Source organism: Polistes fuscatus, unplaced genomic scaffold (assembly GCF_010416935.1).
Source record: "Polistes fuscatus isolate 324 unplaced genomic scaffold, CU_Pfus_HIC Scaffold2, whole genome shotgun sequence".
In the NCBI taxonomy this organism is placed as follows: Eukaryota; Metazoa; Arthropoda; class Insecta; order Hymenoptera; family Vespidae; genus Polistes; species Polistes fuscatus.
Genome location: NW_025113096.1, coordinates 3,336,195 through 3,357,087, shown reverse-complemented (window position 1 = coordinate 3,357,087; position 20,893 = coordinate 3,336,195). Strand labels below are relative to the sequence as shown.

General features: G+C 35.8%; 1 protein-coding gene across 1 annotated transcript in view; it reads left to right on the top strand.

Moving 5' to 3' along the window:
• Nucleotides 1-20,893, top strand: part of LOC122517096 — a 202,366-nt gene that overhangs the window by 154,381 nt on the left and 27,092 nt on the right. The window contains exons 3-6 of the mRNA XM_043635467.1: nt 3,776-3,951; nt 4,084-4,132; nt 4,208-4,774; nt 13,043-13,259. Coding sequence (XP_043491402.1) covers nt 3,776-3,951; nt 4,084-4,132; nt 4,208-4,774; nt 13,043-13,259 — 1,009 coding nt within the window. The remainder of the gene's footprint in view (nt 1-3,775; nt 3,952-4,083; nt 4,133-4,207; nt 4,775-13,042; nt 13,260-20,893) is intronic.

Here is a 20,893-nt window from a genome sequence, read left to right as displayed (position 1 = left end):
AATAGGGAAGCCCATCGATAATAATAATTTCATAATTTATACAAAAAACTTGTACTCGAGGACGCACCACTTATAAGCTACCTGTACCTACCCTCTGCCGTTTCTAAATAATAATGGTGCTGCCTAACGTTTAAAAACGTACGACGAAACGGTTTCAACCGGTGAACCGGCGTAAACAGTACGACGAAAAAATTTCCACACCGGGGCGTAATTTAATTTAATTTTTCCTTTCGAGAATCACCACCACCTAGCATCGTACAATGAAGAGGAGGCAGGTGTGTGCACGCGCGCGCGCGCACTAACCCAACCGCCGCGTATTCCGCATAATATTTTCAGGAAAAATTGCTTGCGTAATTGCTGGTTTCGCGAGGTTAATGAATCAGTATCTGAATGAATGGAAATTGCATGGCAGCCGGAGGAGAGTACTTAGCGAGGCAGAAAGAAGGGGGTGGCTCGTCGTCGTTAATTTATCTCCGTAACGTTCTCCTAACGGTCTGCTTTATGCTTGTTGGTTTATCGATGTCAACCCGTTATCGAGCACACAATACGAGAGATACATACGTATATACTTACTTACTTAGTTACTTATTTACTTACTTACTTACTTACGACAACGACGACGAAAATACTGACTCTAAAATTTCGATTCGAAATTCACGATAATGTTTATTTATTTATAAGCTACCCCCGGGGCTCCTCCGACAATTACATTTTCAATCGATATTCTTATAATCATATCTTTTCTCTTTATCATTTATAATCGACGATACATAGAGACGAGATGGAGAATCAATACGAGGAAACAAAATTAATATTCGTATATAAAATAAAAAGTACAATTTGTATATAATTTACAAATTTCTCTTATTACTCTAAAATCATTTTTTCACGATTTATAGAAGTTATTTATTTGCTCGTAAAAGATCAACTCGAGAAGTATAGATAAAAAAGAAAATAGAGAGAAAACAATAAAAAACGGAACGTGGACGTTATATATGATACTCGTTATCAGGTAAATAATATTCTTATTAATTTTCTTATTCTTTTTTTCCCCCTATCATACCTCCCCTCACTCTTTAATTTCATACTTCGTGAATTATATTTAATTAACGAGTAAAAAAACAAAGCAAAAAGAGAGAGTGAGAGAGAGAGAAAGACAGACAGAGAGAAAGAAAGAGAAGAAAAAAAAGAAATAAAAGTTCTTGCGATCTCGACCTTTACTTACTTATGTTAGTATGAAAGAGAGAGAGAGAGAAAGAGAATCAACGAGGCAATAAGTTTTTCTCTCATGCACGCGCGAGCAAGGAAGCACGTGCTTGCTGCGCGCCAATTCGCCACTAGCGTTTAGCCATTCACAATCCAGCGTAGTAGAAATGCTGCGTAGCGTGGTTCGGTCACGCATAAGTCACTAATACTTTCCTTCATTGTCAGCATTATTACTAGTTTTAACTAATAATTAAAGCATGAGTGAAATAGAATGATCATGCACTTGCGTACGTATCTTTCTATATATATATATATATATATATATATATATATATTTTTTTTTTTTTACGTACATTGTATGTGTACATGTATACGAATATTGATAATAAAGTACAAATGTCTCGCCTACTAAGCTTGGTTATCTTTTTAACCGCCCCCCACTCCTTCATTCACCCTGCCACCATTAACCACCACCACCACCACCACCACCACTACCATAATCATCATCTCTATGATCTCAAGTTCGTTTTTCTTCCCAAGAATCTGACCGATCTCATCTTCATGCAACTTCCGCGTTTTTAGTTTGAAATAATGCATACTTACAATTAATTATTTGTATACACATATGTACTACATATACTACTACTACTACTACGTGTTTAGCTACCATAACAAGATATTGGATAATCTTCATTCTCGCTTGCTGGTTAACATATAATTTAACAAATCTTTGATCGGTTTTTTTCCTCGTCTCAGCTTATGATTATTCATTAATTATACGTCTGTTTGAAAACAATCGATAATCTTGAATCCAACTAGACATATAATTATATTATATTGATCGATCTATATATAACATAATCGAAAAAAATCGAGATAAAAATTGGAAGAAAAAAATAGTTAACGTCAAATGATCTTGGCGAACGAGGAGACCGTTTTTTAGGAAGAAAACAAAAATGAAAAATAAAAATAAGGATAAATCAAATCAATGAGAATCTTTATTTTTGCAATTTTTTATACGACGTCGTGGATCAACGAAATCGAGTCGCGAACGTTATTGACCTCGTAACCTCCTCGCTCGAGTCCGGCAACAGAAGATAATCGAAGAAACTGACTCTTCTTCTTGCCCCCTTCGCGTTTCACGCTGGCTCATCTCTCGTTCCCTCTTTCTCTCACACACACACACACACACACATCCCACCGATCAAAAAGAGAAAGAGGATTGACATAGCCGAAGAGACAGAGAAAGGGAAAGAATAAGAGAAGGAAAGAGTGAGAAAGAGAGAGAGAGAGAGAGAGAAAATATTACGACACTCGCACGCAATACAATAATTCATACACGATAATCGCGTTTCATTATTGCGTCTTTTCTTACCACGACCGCGATTACATAATGCGAATCCGAGTGATCGTGCATGAGCAACAACACACGTCTTCGGGGTTCCTTTCAACTATTACACACGTTAGTTCGTTCGTTCGTTCGATCGTAGTAGCACGATTTAGATTTAGATTTGGTCATTTGTCGACGGAAATGAACGTACGAAGACGGGCAAGTCCGTATCTAAATTAACACCCGCTAAACCAGATGTCATCTCTCTCCCTCTCTGTCTCTCTCTCTCTCTGTCTCTCTCTTTCTACGTCTGTCTCACGACGACGAAGAAGAGTATTCAAATGTAAGAAGCGACTAACCTCTCTCTCTCTCTCTCTTTCTCTCTTTCTCTCTTTCACCCCCACTACCCTCCACCCTTCTCTCTCTTTCTCTCTCTCTCCAATAACGATTAGATGTTTCTAGTTTAGAGTTGGTTAACTAAAAGCGCAACACACACTCACACACACACACCCTGACCACTGTTTCTCTCTCTCTCTTTCTCTCTCTCTTTCTCTCACTCTTTCTCATTCTCATATTACTCTCTCTCTCTCTCTCTGTTTCTCTCCCTAAGGAGATTTCCGTCGGACGTGTTTCTCGAAGCATGGAAGGCTATGGGGTTCGATGGCCTTTCCGATCTCCTCCCTCGATATCGCACTAGAGAGCACCTTTTGCCAAGCGATTACGACTGGAGAGGAGAGAAGATTTCCAAAAAAAAAAAAAAGTGTTGAAATTCTCGACGAAGTTATTAAAAAAAAGAAAAAAATGAAATAGAAATAAGAACAAGCAAAGAAAGGGAAGAATCAAAAAAAAACACCCCCCCGCCCTGTAATGTCAGATCGCGAAATGTGTATTACCACCTATATGTTGTCTCGATTTTTGCTCTCGAATCGAAAAGAATAAAATAATAAATATATATATATAAAAAAAAAGGCAGACCGAATAAATAAATAAATAAATCAATCGATCAATCGGAAAAAAAACCACACGATTAAAATGAAAATAAAAAATAAAAAAACAAAAAAATGCAATACGGAAAAGGAGCTTTGGAAGAACGGGAGAGAAATATAAAAAACGAAACCAATTAAAAAGAGACAAAAACAAAACGTTTAAAAAAAAGCGACGAACGAAACGACAAAACGACTCTACTACAACAACAACAACAACAACAACAACTGAGCAGTACTTTCCCTTGTGTTGCAGACCGAGAATGTCCTCTAAGAGGAAATCGCCACCAACGAAGCTATCGGAGGGCGGGGGCGGTGCGGGTACAGTTTCGAGCGGAGGCAACGAGGAGGAGGAGGACACGAGCTCTTCGGTGGTGACTGCTGCTGCCGTTGGAGGAGGAGGAGGAGGAGGTGGAGGAGGAGGTGGTGGTGGTTGTAGTAGCAATAGTAGTAATAGTAGTGCAGCCACCACTGCTACCACTATTCCTGGTGGTAGTGGTGGCGGCAACGGAGAAGAGAACGCTGCATTGGAGGCGTCGAACCCATCAACTGGGACAAACGAAGAGGGTCGTGTTTTGGACGTCGAAGAGTGTTACTCTCAACAGAGAGGAGGAGGAGGAGGAGGAGGGGGAGGGGGAGGTGGAGGAGGTGGAGCAGGAGCAGGTGGAGGAGGTGGAGCAGGAGGCCAGGAGTGCGAATCCTCCGGTTGTTCCTCCCCGGCAACTACCAGCGAGCCGGATCTTCGAGACTCGCCTTCACCTTCCTCGAATTCCATTCGCGGTGCCAAAAGGCAGAGGATCCTATTCCTCTCGAATCAAGAAAACGCGAGTTCCCTATCATCATCAACCGGCCCCTATCATCATCCCCATCATCACCATCACCATCACCATCATCACCATCATCATCACCATCGTGCGAATACCACTTCCTCCTCGGCATCTTCCTTAACAGGCCTTCAAGAGGCTGCCAGTTCCTCCGAGTGTGGTTCTCCGCCTACTCTTCTCAACGTTGACTCTTATTTTCAACCTCATCTTAACGATAACAACAACACCGTTACGCAAAACAACAATCACAGTAACAACGGTACCGGTATCACCATCACGGCAACTACTACCGTACCGGCTAGTAAAAGATCCATGGACGACGTACTAAAGAGGCTAACCTGTAAGATGAACAGCGAGTCTCTATCCCTTCAAGACGATGTCACGGATAACAGGCGGAGTGCCACGCCTCCAACTGGACACAATTCACATAGGTTTGTGTTGTTCTTGAACAAGCTTTTATCAACGAATTCTTCTTCTTCTTCTTATTTTTCTTCTTCTTATTCTTCTTCTTCTTCTTCTTCGACTTTACATTCCTTCGAATTTATCTTTTTATACGTGTGCCTGTCTCAGCGTGTTCGCGTGGGTGTATACGTTCACATGATCATACGAACATATTAAGAATGAATTTCTAATAAGAATGAAATCATTATAATGCGAAAATACGTGAAAATGATAAATCGTTTCGCATTGTGTTAGAACGATAAGAAGAAACCCGTCTCTTGTCAAACGGAAATCACGGAAAGCGTCTGATTTGGAGCTGTCTTAAATAACGGACAGATAATTTAACATTTTACCATTATAATCATCTACGCTTCGATAATATATATTTTCATTTTACGCGATGATTGATACAACTCTTTTTGTTATCGATAAAACATCAGACATTATTATCCCGACTCGTTACCGATATTTAGGTCTCATACTAATTACGAAAATTGCCATGATTCATCACGTTCATTTCATAATAAATTTATTAACATAAAAATGATCTACCGAAATAAATCAAATATTACATTTAAGACATGTTAGAATTTCGATCTAATTAACCTTTGTTAACTCGTAAAAGGATTAATCTCGTGGTCCGTAAGCAACGTGTTCAAGAAAACGGATGCTGTTAGTGTCATTCAAATTTCCGTTTCGTTTTAAAACTATTCAGGAAAGATTAAAGAAGAAGAAACCGATAAAGAGAGAGAGAAAAAGAGAGAGAGAGAGAAAGAAATAGAAAAAAGAGAATTCGTCTTTCTTACAGACATTCCTTTTTCCGTTTGATTTTTATTGACGCTTATCATCCTATGATAAGATTCTAAAAGAGTACAGTCTCATGTCGAACTTTGTTATGTAACATTTAACATATAATGCGTATAAACATACACGAGTATGCTACAAATCTGCATTATTTGTCTCTCTTAAAATGTATAATTGAAGTGATTAAAAGAATTAAGTATAAAATTGTGATTATATTTTTCGCTTACGAAATATCATCATCACGTCTTAACCTTCTTTTTATAATTAGGATAAGATAGGAATCGTTCGAAATTATCGATAAAAATGCTCGATTCAATTCGCTTCGTCTCTTTCATAATCACATTTCTCCTATTATCTTTATCGTGTGTTTAAATTATTACTAAGAATTAAATCGACGTATATCTCTAGAAAAATTATTCTTCGTTCGTTAGTTAGTTCGTTGCAATATAATCTTGTCATTTGAATAAAATTAATCGTAAATTGTTCTAACCCGTAACTAAATATGCTGCGAATCCTGTCGTAAATGAAACATTTGAGACATCAACCTTTTTGACTTGAGAATATAAATGTGCCAACGCTCCCTCGATGAACGTTTCTTTTAAAAGCGAACATTGTACTCATGAAAGAGAGAGAGAGAGAGAGAGAGTCGTAAACCAAATCCTTTTTTTTTCTTATTTTTTTTCTCGAAGTTGAAACAAAGCCACACGAGACGAGATGGTAGAGAAGGAGAAATAAAAGATCTTCGATAAAGCTTTCGTTGAGAGCCCACTTTCGAGTATGTAATATATTTCGTGAAATATGCTCTCTCTCTCTCACTCTTTTTCTCATTCTCTTTCTCGTTTTTATAAACGCAAGACAAAGAGCCATTGTCGAAATACAATCGTTAAAAGCAACCAAATGATTTTTTTTCTTTTTTCCTTCTTATATTTTTTCTTTCTCTAAATAAACATCGAAAGGATTGTTAAAGTCGATATATGTAATACGTAATTATCGCGAGTGGCTATGAGTAATCATTGATCCGTGAAAAAAAAAAAAAGAAGAAGAGAAGAATATAAAAAGATCGATACGATTATCGATTATTAATTTTTCTTAACGTTTGTTAATGAACTTTAAGCGGAAATATCCTTCGTTACACGTGCCACTTAAAACAAATAAGCTTGCATTCATATTCTTTCCCATCCCCTCCCCCCTTGCCCTGACATATCGAGAACACAGTAAAGACGATAATCGTTCCTAGGTAATCAGTTCCGTCGATGAATTGATTCGTTGTAGAGAAATCGTAATTGTGAGAAGTCTTTCCTCCCCTTTCCCCTTCCCCGCTTCTTCTATCTCTCTTAAACTCGTCCTACCTCCTTCTTCTCCCCCCATATCCCCTCCCTCCGTTTATCTTCCACTCCTCGTGTTTTCTATTCATTCTAATTCTCGTACAATCTACAATGTCACGGAGACAGAGTGAAGATTGTGTCAGCACGTGGGCTTATTACCGATCCCTGGCATACGTCATAAGTAAAGTGGCCGGTTATAGGATCGTTATCGTCTTCCGAAGGCATTATAAGCTTTTTGTTTCTTCGAGTGAAACGGCAATGATCCAAACGATGAACATTTTCAAGTCGACTCCAATCGTCCGAGGAGAGAAACGTTTTATACATCGTCGTCGTCCGTCTTTCCGAGAATAATGTAGTGAAGAGATATATTATTTAGAAGAGGCCTACTCTCTCTCTCTTTCTCTCTATTTATCTTTCTTTCTTTATTCGGTACGATAATATGTTAAAGAAGCTCGTGAAGATCTTATACTATTTATTATTCCTTCCGTTGATTGAACTAATCCTTTACGTTATTTTATTTCTTAACATTTCTCTCTCTCTCTCTCTCTTTCTCTCATACGCACACATATACACGCGCACACGCATACGCAACTACTACGCAAGATTGAATTTATGTACAAACCGGGGGTATAATTTGTATAAGCTCGATTTATACTTTTTTCCCCCCTCGCGTCACGTACAACGCAAGCGTCGATCGTTACTCGGCACGTAGCAGGTATATAGATTACAGTAAAAAATATCCGAATAGGCCAGAGTGAGTGAGCGTACGAGTGAGTAAGAGTGAATAAGAGTGATAGAAAGAGAGAGAGAGAGAGAGAGAAAGAAAGCGATAATGTGCAATCCAATCCCACGTCTTCTTGATGTATTTATCGAACGTACGCGAGTGAACTTGGCAAAGGCAGATGAAGCGGGACAGAATCGTGCCAACCCGTTAGCCACATCGAGAAACGGTTGCCACTGGGCCAAAATTCTTCCGAAATTTTCGCCAAAAAGCGCGTACAAGTTGGTTATTCGGTCGTTCGTTCGTTCGTTCGTTCGTTCGTTCGGGTTTGTACGTGACGTTTTATATTCTCTCTCTTTCTCTCCCCTTTGGAGTTAGTTCAATTCTTCATCGTCTCTTACCTTGTCAGATTGAACAATAGGGATAAATCTAAGGTTTATTATTCTGGCCGATCGATGACGTTAAACTTTTGTCTAAAGTTAATATAAATGTTTAACATAATGTGTGTGTTGAAAGAGACTACTACATTGTGTGTGGGACTTCTAACGTGATCCAAGAATAATAATAATAATAATAATAATAATAATATATAATAATAATAATAATAATAATAATAATAATAGCTATCCCACCACTTAGCTCGAGATAAGTAACACGAATTTTCTCTAAATTCGTGGATTTCGTCATGTCCCGAGCATTCGGAGATCGGTTACCTCGAACTATCTTATTAATCGTTCACGAATCATACGAGTATTCTTTGCGAGTAAAATTAAAATTAAAGTTAACGTTCGTGATCGGTATATTCACCGTGGCACGATGAAACGTCTGATAAAAGTCAAAATAGAAATGATGTGAGTGAACTTTTCCAATTTAATGAATTTATCAATCTTTCAATCAAAGTGATTTGTATCACCTAATGTGTTTTTTTCTTTCTATATATATATATTAATAATTTAATAATCGATCTTGCTGACATATACGACGATGGAGCTCGGTAAAATTAATGGAAGGAAGAAACTTCTGAGTGATATTTTCGCGAAACAAATGACACATTTGCGTGTCTCGTCGATAATTCTGAATGATCTTTTCCAAAAAGAAAAAAAAAAGAAAAAGAAGAAGAAGAAGAAGAAGAAAAATGCAGGAACAGTTGTTTCTGACGTCCGGGAAAATAAAAAAGAAGCTTCTTTTCCACGAAGGTCAGAAGAATTTTCCTTTCGCAAAATTCTCTTTTTGAAGAACGCTTTTCAGCGTTGAACTACGAGAGAGGAATGAAGAAGTTGTTTAGGAACAACGTAACGAGCCGTGGCATACTCGAGACCTACCGTGTAACAGCTTTGTTGCGTGTTGGTTGCAACTCGCAAACGTATATCATTACTCGTTTGGGCTTTAATCTCATCCACTAAGAACACACGAGTCATATTACGAGGCGTGTGCTCATCTTCTATCCATAGATATGGATGACCAGCAACTAAGAATACAAGAAAGAGAAAGCAAGAAAGAAAGAAAGAAATACAGGGAATGAAAATGAAAAAAGAGAGAAAGATATGACGTCCTACGTACGTTGCCTTAAGAAATTCTAAATTTAAACGTTATTCGATAAAAGCCTTTGAAACTAACGTAACGTTATTCCGAGTGAGACCGATAACACCGTTACAAGACGACCTATCTATGTGTAACATGTTTCCTCCCATATCGAACGAGCTTTTCTCGTAAACCTTTCGTCTCGAGAATGTTACGAGGGTGTTTCCAACGTTTCTTATGATATATTTTCATCGCGTCTATCGAAAAAAAAAAAGAAGAAGAAGAAGAAGGAAGAAGAAAAAAGTAAAGGAAGACAAAAAATTGGTTTCATTGATAATCAATTATTTACGCGTTACGTTTTTACTTACAACCAAATATTTATAATACGATATTGTCGGATATAATTCGATTAAATCGACAATTTTTTTTTCTCTCCTTTTTCTCTTTTTATTATTCTCTAAATACAAAATATTATTCATTTTACAAATATTACCATGTCAAATTTATTTTAAACCAACATTTACGATCCATATATACCTTGTGGTTTTGTTTTTTTCTAATTAGAATAATACTATACATGAATACACGTTATCCGCGTTGTATTTTCCCATAGAAAGACAAAATCGGAAGGAAATTGCGTATAAAGAGAAACCAGCAACGAACGAGAGATGTCCATTTATCTCTTAGCCCGTCCGAAGGGAAATAAAGCCCTTCGAATCTCTTAGCGCGTAATAATAATAACAGAATGAGGCTTTTGTCGGGAATAGTAGCGCAGGGGGTGGCGGAAGGCCAACAGGAGAAGCGGGGTCACTGGGCGCGAATAGAAGCCATGATCCCTCTCTTTCTCTCTCTCTCTCTCTCTCTCTCTCTTTAACTTTCTCTCTCTTCTCCAAGCGGCGATATTATCGGTCCAAAGAAAACCATGCACAGCCGGAGCCTTTCATGGACGAGCGCGGATAAGAAGCCTTCTTCGCTAATTACAAGCCGAACGTAGCTTCTGCTTCCCAACAGTTCTGAAAGAACCCAACAACGTTCTTTCCTACTACCTTGCGCGCGACCCTGAATGTAATATATAAAGTATTTTATTCTTTCGAGAGGATAAAAAAGAAAAAAGAGAGAATAATTAATATAAGAACTGTCCCCCGCTCGTTGGAAAATTTATTGTTATTCGAATAAAAATTAATTACGATCGTATTCGAAAATATCTGGTGAAAATCTTACATATGTAACAGGGAAAGATAGACATTAGAGAATGTCGAGATTCTTCATGGTCTCTTGTCGTCAACACATCACAAATACATCGGTGAAATACCGAATATTTTATATTAATATATCGGACAAATACCAAGCAACCATGTGAATCTTGACATTATCTAATTTCAATTTTTTACGGTAACATATATATCTATTTACACATTCGAGGCATCGAAAAACAGAATGGACTATCCCATATTTTCTCATTTTCTTCCAAAATATATTCATTATTTGATAATAAAACATATGTAGGATTCGTGAAAAAATTGGGCCGTTGGACTGACTGGACCGGGACTCGAACCCGAATCTTCCGCTTTCCGGGCGACTGCTCTTAACCATTGAGCTATCCAGGGCCCACCGTCCAATCTCCTCACGAACGCCTATTTAAATTTGGCTTGGAGGTGCTCGCATTCCACACATAAATACATTTTTCAAATCTGTTTGAAACCCTACGAAGCTAAAAACTCTGTTATCCACATTCAAAAAAAAAAAAAGAAAACTAATTTAAAACAAATTACGACAAAAATATTTCTACAATTTCGTTAAAACGTTTATTCTCAAAATCACAGTCGATTGATTCTAATTTTCAAAGCATCATTCGAAAATATTAATCGATCGAATAAAATAATATTCATCCTTATCGATATATACAAAATATAATCACGATAATAAATATAGGTACGCGTATAAAATTGAATGTGAATCGTATATGGAGAGTGATTCTCGATGAAATGGGAGTAATGAAAAAGTCAAAAGAAAGGTAAAAGAGAAAAAGCAAGCAAGCAAGAAAGAAAGAAAGAAAGAAAGAAAGAAAGCAAAAGAGAGAAAAGGAAATAAGAATCTTCTTTATACTGCAGTATCCGAGACTTCAACGCCTTGGACATGCGTCGACCTAGATTACGAAGGACGGTGTCTCTCTTCCCGACGTTTTACGATTCTTTCTTACTTCAGCGAGGAAATCTTAGCGTTGTCCTCGATGCGTTGAATGAGAAGAGAGATGTCTTAGGGTTAGCCCTCGTTGTCCAGCTGAGAGTGATTCCAAAGAAAGAGAAAGAGAGAGAGAGAGAGAGACATATAGAAAAAAAGGGAGAGAGAGAGAGAAAGAGAAAGAGAGTCCAACGATGCTCTCTCTCTCGGCAGTACCACAATACCGGCAGGGTATCACTTATTCGTGGTCCATTTTCCCTGACATAAAAGAAGCAGGAAGAGACTGGGGGGTGCGCGGAGAGAGGAAACTCTCGAGGATTGAGAATCGAGGGTGGAGGGACGTAGTGTGCTCCGGGGAGGGCCCATCACGGGTGCAAACACTCGCTTCACCGTGATTGCGTGGCCGCGACCCTATCTATTATTCACCTGACTCCCAACCTCTTCCTCTTCTACCTTTCTCTCTCTCCTCTCCTCTACTCTCCTCTCCTCTCCACCTCTTCATCCTCATCCTCCTAGCTAGCTAGCTAGTGCCATTACGTGCCAACTACACTACTGTCTTCTTTCGGGGTTTGTTTCTACACCGGTGCTGAGCTTTTGCATCTACCATTCTGGACTTTTCGTTCGGTCTTCGAAAAGCTGCCAGTTCGCCCTTTTTTTCTTTCTCTTTTTTATCCTTTTTTATTTTTTTCACAAAGCACTCACGTCCTTGTAAACTTGGACCTTCTCGTCGTTTCAAACATCATTTCTCTTTGCGTATGTATCGTATGTATACGTGTGTGAGTGTACTTTTTTTTTCTTTTTTTTTTTTTCTTTTTTCAGTAAAAATGCTTGCAAATATTTATTCGTTTATGATTATTCCAATAATATTTTCGGTTTCTCTATCGATTGTGTTGATTTGATTAGATATTTATTATCCTGTTATTTATTTTTTTCATATATATAAGAAGATACTTGGAAAGATGAAGGAAACCTTTTTTTATTGCTAAGGGTCCACAAGGGTACCTGGTTTTATTGTTAATTATCGATAGATCTGAAACCCGTAAAATCCTCTCTTATCCTTGTTTATTTTTAAGATAAAATAGTCCCTAAGTTATATCTCTTATATACATAAAAGTATCGTAACGAAGAAATGACGGAAGAACAAGTTTGCCAGCTGAATCTAAGGACAGTGTATTACGGAAAGTCGTAAGAGTAACATCGAATAAACGTAACAGCAACCAATCATTATGCATCATCGTCATATATTGTACTATTATATTGATTATATTGTTATTGTATTGTTATTGAACTAGTATCTTCTTCGTGTTATTAACTATTTCTATTCTTACAAATTAGATAAGTTAAATATATTGTGTTGATCGTTATTGAAGATTAATTACATTCTTACACTCACACTCGTAAGTATACTATATAATATAGATTTTATTTAAACGGGAGTAAATTGTGTGTTGTTATTATTAATTTTCTCTTATATCAAATATATATATTAAAACATATGTGTAAGATAAGTTGAAAAATGCAATACGCGACAAAATTAAATATAAAAATTAATCTTAAAAATGAATCATATTGAAAAATATATTTGAAACCGGTTGTCAGTAGAAATGTAGGATAATCGATCTAACTATACAAGTTAAATAGATAAAAGAAGAATGAAATAGATCACGTACGATTCCTTCTAATGGCATTTTGTCTAATGTTTACAGCGGAAACGCCGGTAACGTGGCGAACAACGTGCCTCCTTCGCCCCCAGCTGCAAGCAGGATACAAAACACGGAAGGACAGGTTCAACAGGACGGTGCAGCGGCCCTTCATAGGGTCCTCTGCGCCGAGAGCATCGTTGAGAAAGAACGCAGGCTCTCCGAGATGATCCTGCAGCTGCAACTCCTCAGGGAACAACTGCTCCAGCAGCAGGACCAGAAGGTAAGATTTTTCATTAGAAATGAAACATTTCAATGTGAATCACTTTCTTATTATTTTTGCGATCGAGTAATTATCAGAAACAAATTTATTCGAATGAAATTATATTATGATTATTATATATTAGGGTGAAACAAAAATTCGTACGTTTATTGCGTTGTTTCAGATAGGGCGATTTCGTTTTGAAATTAATAAAATTACTTTATATCCGAGAGTGAAATATTCATTTGAAAACGCACGATTTTTTGCTTTTCATCCTAATATTGTTTATTGAATTTTTCGATTAGATATTCGTTCGCGTATTTTACATGACAGATAATTGTCATGATATTTAAACGATTGTTATTATAAATTCACTCGAGAATCTTTGATATCTATACGTTATTATACCGTACCTTCAAAAATATTACGGAATTTGTGTTGATTAACGCAATATCATAGCGTTTCGTTTCCGGTTGTTAGATGGACCCATCCGAAACGCTTTACTTCTATTACTAATACGAGAGACACGTTTCCGCTCGTAAAAATCGCATCTGTCTTCCGTTCCGCATATCTCTCTTTTTCGGAAGGATGACGTATTTCTTCGTAGGTAATAGAAATACGTTTCGCGTTTAAAACAAAATAATCATTGAGAATTTCGTTTACAATCAATGTTGTCACCAACAAATTTTCTATTATATTTCAAATTTTCTACGAGGTTTCGTGACTTCTATTTCTTTTTTTCGAAATGTTCATACATTTTCTTGACTCGATAAGAAAGTTTTTACCGATCATCGATATCGGACAACAATACATCTTATTTATTTTTATTTAACGAGTTTTAATAAAAATGAAAATTACCCAGAGAGAAAGATTCAATTTCGTTTCGATCGAAACGATAATTTTATGATATATAGAGGGTTTAATTTATTTCAATTACGTTAGAAATAGATATATATATATATATATAGAGAGAGAGAGAGAGAGAAAGAGAGACATAATATTCGGAAATAAATGGACATTAATTAATTATAATATTAATTTATATATTCACCAGTGTTGCTAGTCTTAGATAGAAAGGTAGATAGGAAGAAAACGATATAAGGATTATCGAATAATACAATTATTTGTGATTGACACGATATTAACAGAAATTGGATCGAAATACGGCAGGATCGTTGTACCCGTGGCTCGCGTTATCTTTCTCTCCTCGATATTATATCCAGAAATAACATTTTCTACGTTCTTAATAAAATTCGATTAATCTAAACTCTCTTAATAGTTGTATCAAAAATCAAGGAAGTCTGTGATAATCGACTGTAACTATCGATACACGAATTGAACAGACTCGAGAACGTCCCCCAAAGAAAACAAATCAAATTCGGGTTTGTTTCTCGAACGATTTAACGACTACAAATATAATTCGACCAAACTAAAGGAAAGGAAAGGGTAGGGTAGGGTAGGGAAGGGAAAGGGAAGGGTAAGGAAAGGAAAAGCGTGAAAACGCAGCAGAAACATTATTCGAAATGTTGCCGTAGCCATCCGAATCGATCGTATAACACTATAGTGACAACACATAACAAGAAGGAAGCAAGACCGTGCTAACGAAATTAACGATTACCAAATAGACAGTCGAGATTTATCGATCTCTCTTGAACCCAAAGCAACGTTTCAAGCTTCTTAATCTCTCTTCTTTAACCGACACGCGTATCTCTACCGATTCCTAGGATTATCATTATTAATAGAAAACGGTACGCAAGTTAAATCATTAACTTGTCTCGTATTTAATTGTTCACCTTTGACTAATTTATTCGAATTAATAAGAAACTTTTCTTCCCCCATCGTTACTATCAATTTTTAAACTGTAATTCGAAAAACGAATTAGAATTGTTGCTTTCCTTTTATTTTTTTATTTTGCATCGTTAAAAAATGATCATCATCGAATTGAATAAGATTCGTAATTGATAACACTTCCCCGAACGTTTATTTTAACGAGGACAAAATTAGAAATGGATATCGATATCGTTCGATATTCTTTTTCTAATAATGAAAGTAAAATCATGAATTTGACTTTACTCGACTGCTGGATTGGACTATTTTTGTTCCATTCTTTTTTTAAAATATATTCTTTTCTTCATTCCTTTCTGGTCGTTTCGAAAATATAACGAACGATCATAAGGAAGTTATAAATGTCAAATTTTCATAATTCATACGATTCAATGAACAAAGATACATATAATTGATACACGATGTTCCGTTAAAGATTTTACATATTCTTAAGACGTTAAATAGTGTAACGATACGAATTTGAACTAATCGATCGTAACATTAATATCGTGTTTCTCCACTTTTTATGATAAATCTTTCAGTCAACGTCCTTTTAAAAGATTATACTGATAAAAAAATATTTCATTTAAATATACAGTGAGTATCCCTTTAAAATCGTACAACGTTAACGTTTACTAGATTTTTCCTCGAAAATGATTCAATTTCAATTCAATTGAAAAAGCTTCATATATAACAAATGAATTAAAACAATTAGGAAAATAATGTATAGAAGACGTTAATATACATCTTGATTTTTTTCATGTCTAACTATTGGTCGTCCTATGTTTTCACTGTTATTTAAATGTTCAATCCTCTTTAAATAAAATATAACATACGTGAAATATAATTAAGTAATGTATAAACAATAGTACATTTGTTTAAAAATGACACATCGATTAATATACATTAAATATTAAACAAATTACGATTTGATATTTTATTAAACGAATATTTTTAATTCAAAATCGTCATTGGGCAAAAACGTTAAAACAAATGTATATTAGTTTAAACAATCTAAAATAATAATAAAATAAATTAGAGTGTGCGATATACATTAAATGATTGTTAATTAATCGAAGAAAAAATGTATATTTTAGTTTAGAAACACGGAGTATACGTTCGACTTACCGTTCTCCTCGAAATCCAACAGTAAACTAAATTCATTGTCTTCTATGAAAGTCGGTTGAAATACTTTTATTGATTTTCCTTTATATGACTTTCAGAAGAATACGTTGTATTTATTACGTGTATTATTTTTGTTATACGTATATAGCCTGCGGGAAGTGACATATAAACAACAATGAATACGAAATGTTTAACTGACTTTCATAAAGGACAATGATTTAGTATAACGTTGAATTTCGAAGAGAATGGAGCGTCGTATTTGTACTCCGTGCTTTTTGACTACAAAATAAATGTTCTTCGATTAATTAACAATCATTTAAGGTACATCTAATACTCTAATATACTTTATTAATATTTATAATTGTTTAAACTAAAATATATTTATTTTAACATTTCTGGTAAATTATATCTATGAATTCCAAATTTACATTGTCATTTTATGAAACAAATTATTATATTTTTTATTATTATATTTTATGTTATACTTACTTTAACAGGTATTAAATTGATTCTGATATTAAAAAATAATTAAATAACAATGAAAAGATAGGTCGATTAATTTGTTAGTACATTAAAAAATCAGATATTTCTCTTGCTTTTACAGTAATATTAACATGTACGATTTGAATGTATTGACGTTTACTATACATTATTTTCGTATTTGTTAAATTCATTTGTTATAAATGAAGCTTCCAAACGAAACTCATTAAATATGTGATTAAGATGTTATACTAATCTATTCATTTCTACATTTTCTTCATCTTAAGCACACTATATGAATTATTTTCAAGGAAAAAAATTTAGTAAGCATAATGGTATATGCAGTTTTGATGCTGCACATTGCAACGGCCCGTTCAGTAGAAGTACCGCCGCAGAGAGAGAGAAAACACGCCCGTAGCGAAAGGGTTAAAGGGCACTCACTGTAACTCTTCTTTTTTTAATGCTAATTTTCCTGAATGAATTATCTAATCGTTGGACTACTTAAAATAAATATAAAAAAAAAATAAAAATTATATAATGGCTCACTAATACCATCATGTGGTTAATCACTCACATGCTTAAGTCACGCATTTGCGTGGATGCAATATTTGTATCTATTTTTCTTTATTTGTATATTGCTAGAGACAAGGAACTTCGTCAAATAATCATATGTTAATTATTTTCTATATTTTATAAAAATATATACAAACCTAAGGAATATACTACTACTTCTTATTCATAAAACAACAACTTTCTATTAATTTAACGTGTAAAATACTTGCAATTTAAATATATCGTAAAACATAAGATGAACAAATAGAAAAATGAACGATACGTGTAAGAAATTGATTTTGCTCTTGACAATAATAATAGTTTATCTTATAGAGAAGAGACAATAGAAACAAATTCTAATAAGAAGTAAAAATATATAGAAAGAAAGAAATAAAACAAAAAAAAAGAATAGATACAAATGTAATATATTATCTTTTAAGCATGTAATACTATCGCCATATGACACGATAGTTTTCGTATAACCTCAAAAAATGGCACGGGTCATCGCGTGGATCGGAGAATACAAAGAAGAAGCATACTGCCACCAATGATTCTTCTTCCATCAGCACCACCATCGGCATCTTATTGGAATCGGAGAAAAAGAAAAAAAATAATAAAAAAAAAAAGGAAAAGAAAGAGAATTGCACGAAGGGAAACACTGTCTGTTCTCGCAAGAATGCATACGCGTGCAGATAATGCCCACGCGCGGTATTACCGTCATTATGCCCGACAATTTACGTGCTTTAGAAACGACTTTGCTCGCTTCCCTGATATATACCCGCGAAAATTTTGCTCACGGCGAATTTCTACGAACTCATTTAAGCAACACACGTAGTTTTTCGTCGTCGTCGTCGACGTCGTCGTAGTTGCAGTTGTCGTAGTCGTCGTCATCATTATCGTAGTCGCCATGATTTCGAGTAAGATTAACAAATTATAAAAATATCAATATAATAGTTAAATATCTACTGGTAATTTAACAAACGAAAATCCGATTATTTGAGTATTCTTGTAATCCCAACTCGCGCGATGGAAAGAAAAAACAAGTAATATTCGTATTCTTGGAAAGCAATTTTCTTTTTGCTTCCACGAGAGTTCTACCAGTGAATGAATTTTAGTCCGTTAAGAGAAACGACTTCCGAATATTTTATGGAGTCATCTCGAGCGTCAGCGTAAAATTAGTTCGCACACGAAAATGGCATACGTGTACGAGATCCAACCGCTTGGTGTTTCTCTCTATCTCTCTCTCTCTCTCTCTCTTTCTCTTTCTCTCTATCTTTCTTTTTCTTTTTTCCTTTAATTCCTTTACCTTTTTTCTTTTTTCGAAAGAGAAAAAAGAGAGAGAGAAAGAGTTGACGAGACGTAGCTGTGAAATTTCATAGCTACGTTCCTGAAGTATTTTTATCATTCTCGAGAACGAATTGGGAACGATCGTTATAATTTCAGATGAAAATACATTTTGACTGTACGAGAATGTTCAATTTTCCGCGAAAAAGACGGCGATTATGTTGCTATTACTGTTGCTGCTGCTGCTGCTGCTTCTGCTGTTGCTGCTTCTTCTGCTGCTATTACTATTACTATTGCTATTGCTAACTGCTATTACTTTTCTCAACGAACAACACAAAGAAACGTGTGAGAAATGAAACAGAAAAAGGGTTTATTCGTAAAAAGACCTAAGAAGGCCGTCACGTAAATGCTATTGAGAAGTTCGAAGTTGCAACAACGAGAGAAGTATAGTCAACGAGATTAATGCATTTTGATTTTCGAAACTTTCCACGTTAAAGGAGTACGATGTAATCTTCGTCAAATGACGTTGCGAACTACTACCTTAGATATATATGTATATACCTGTACCTACCGATCTAACCTTTTTCGTGAATTGCAAAACGTGCGTCTACTTCTTCTTCTTCTTCTTCTTTTTCTTTTTTATTTTCTTCTTTATTTTCTTCTTCTCCCCATCCATTAGAAAACTCTTTCCGAGATCTTTTTTATAACAAAAAACAATAAAGAGTGAAAGGAGAACCTTAATAATGACCGCGTTACTTTCTTTTAATTTTCAATTATTTTCTTAATCTCCGTTACTCCGTTTAGAAATCGATATATAATTATAAACCAACGAATACGAGGAGTATAGTATTATACGTCAATCCCTAATGTGATATTTATTTATTTATTTATTTATTTATATATTTCTTAATTGATTAAAATTACACCCCTTTTCGATAGGAATTATTACATAGATCTCATGAGTTATTTCAATCGATTATTAGTTGAAATTCGCAATAATTTAGAAGAAACGTCTCGATCACATCAAATTATACACGGTCATCGAAATCATCTACGAGAGAAAGCGGCCGATCTCTCTCGCGATAAATCGTATTCTTCCGGGCATCGATGTCTTCGCATAAATCAAACTCTCTCTCTCTCTCTCTCTCTCTCTCTCTCTTTCTATTATTTTTTCTCTCTTTCTCCTTTTCCTCTTTAAATTCAATCTGACTAGATTTCACGATGAGATCGGTAATAACATGATATCAATGACACTTCTCTCTTCTTTATCTATCTTTCTCTTTCCTGTTCGAAATAAGTACTTACATGCTTATTGAAGAAAATTAAAAATAATAGAAAAAGAAAAATAGGAAAAAACTAAGAAGAAACATGAATCGCGCCGAGAAGGAAAGCTCTCTATCTCTCTCTCTCTCTCTCTCGGAAAATCGTGTAACGTAAGTGAAAGAGGAAAAAGATCGAAATAAATAAATAAATAAATAAATAAATAAATAAATAAAGAGAAAAAGAAAGAAAGTAAGAAAGAGAAAGATATAATAAACAAGATATATAATAAATTATACTCTTTTTCACTCTCTCTCTCTCTTTCTCTCACATACACACACATACGGTATCCTTTCACGTTTAACATAACGCGTCGACCATTTGATCGGCGGCCTTGTAGTGTAGAGGAAGAGTATAAAACGCGTTTTCGTGGAGATGTGAGAATGTTGTGTTGCAGTAGAAGGAAGAACGAAGACGAGGATGACGACGGCGTTTGCGCGAGCCGACGGCGCCTACGGACGGTCGTCAACGTTTTAAAGCGGAAGTACACGCCTCGGAGGAAAGCACCGGGCATGGTTAGAAATGAGTGTGAGAGAGAGAGAATGTACAAGGAAGGCGGTAGTCTCGTCGGTTCTCTCCTCCTCTCGGGTCGCGGAGGGCGTATAGTAATGTTCGAGTTGGCAGAGTCGGGGTCGACTCGAGTGGGGAATTCTCCTCTCTCCTCTCCTCTCCTCTCTCTCTCACTCTCTCGCACTCTCGCACTCTCTTCTGCTCTCCCTTTTAGTTCTTTCCTTTACCTTTCCACCTGTTATGCGATTCTGTACCATGCTGTATTGGCACAGGTGTGCGACTCCGTACGTGGAAGAAAGAGAGAGAGAGAACGTTTGGATTACGTCTACCGTCTTTCTCTATCCTTCACTCTCTTTCTCTTTCTCTTTCTTTCTTTCTTTCTTTCTTTCTTTCTCACTCTTCCTCGGACAAACGAGCCAAACGATTGCGTGGGCGGCGAAGATCCTCGCTGCCCCCTTCTTTCCCTCAGGCGCCTTCACATGTTCTCTCTCTCTCTCTTTCTTTCTTTCTGTCTTTCTTTCTCTCTTTCTTTCTTCCTCTACCTTCTTAACTGCACCTGT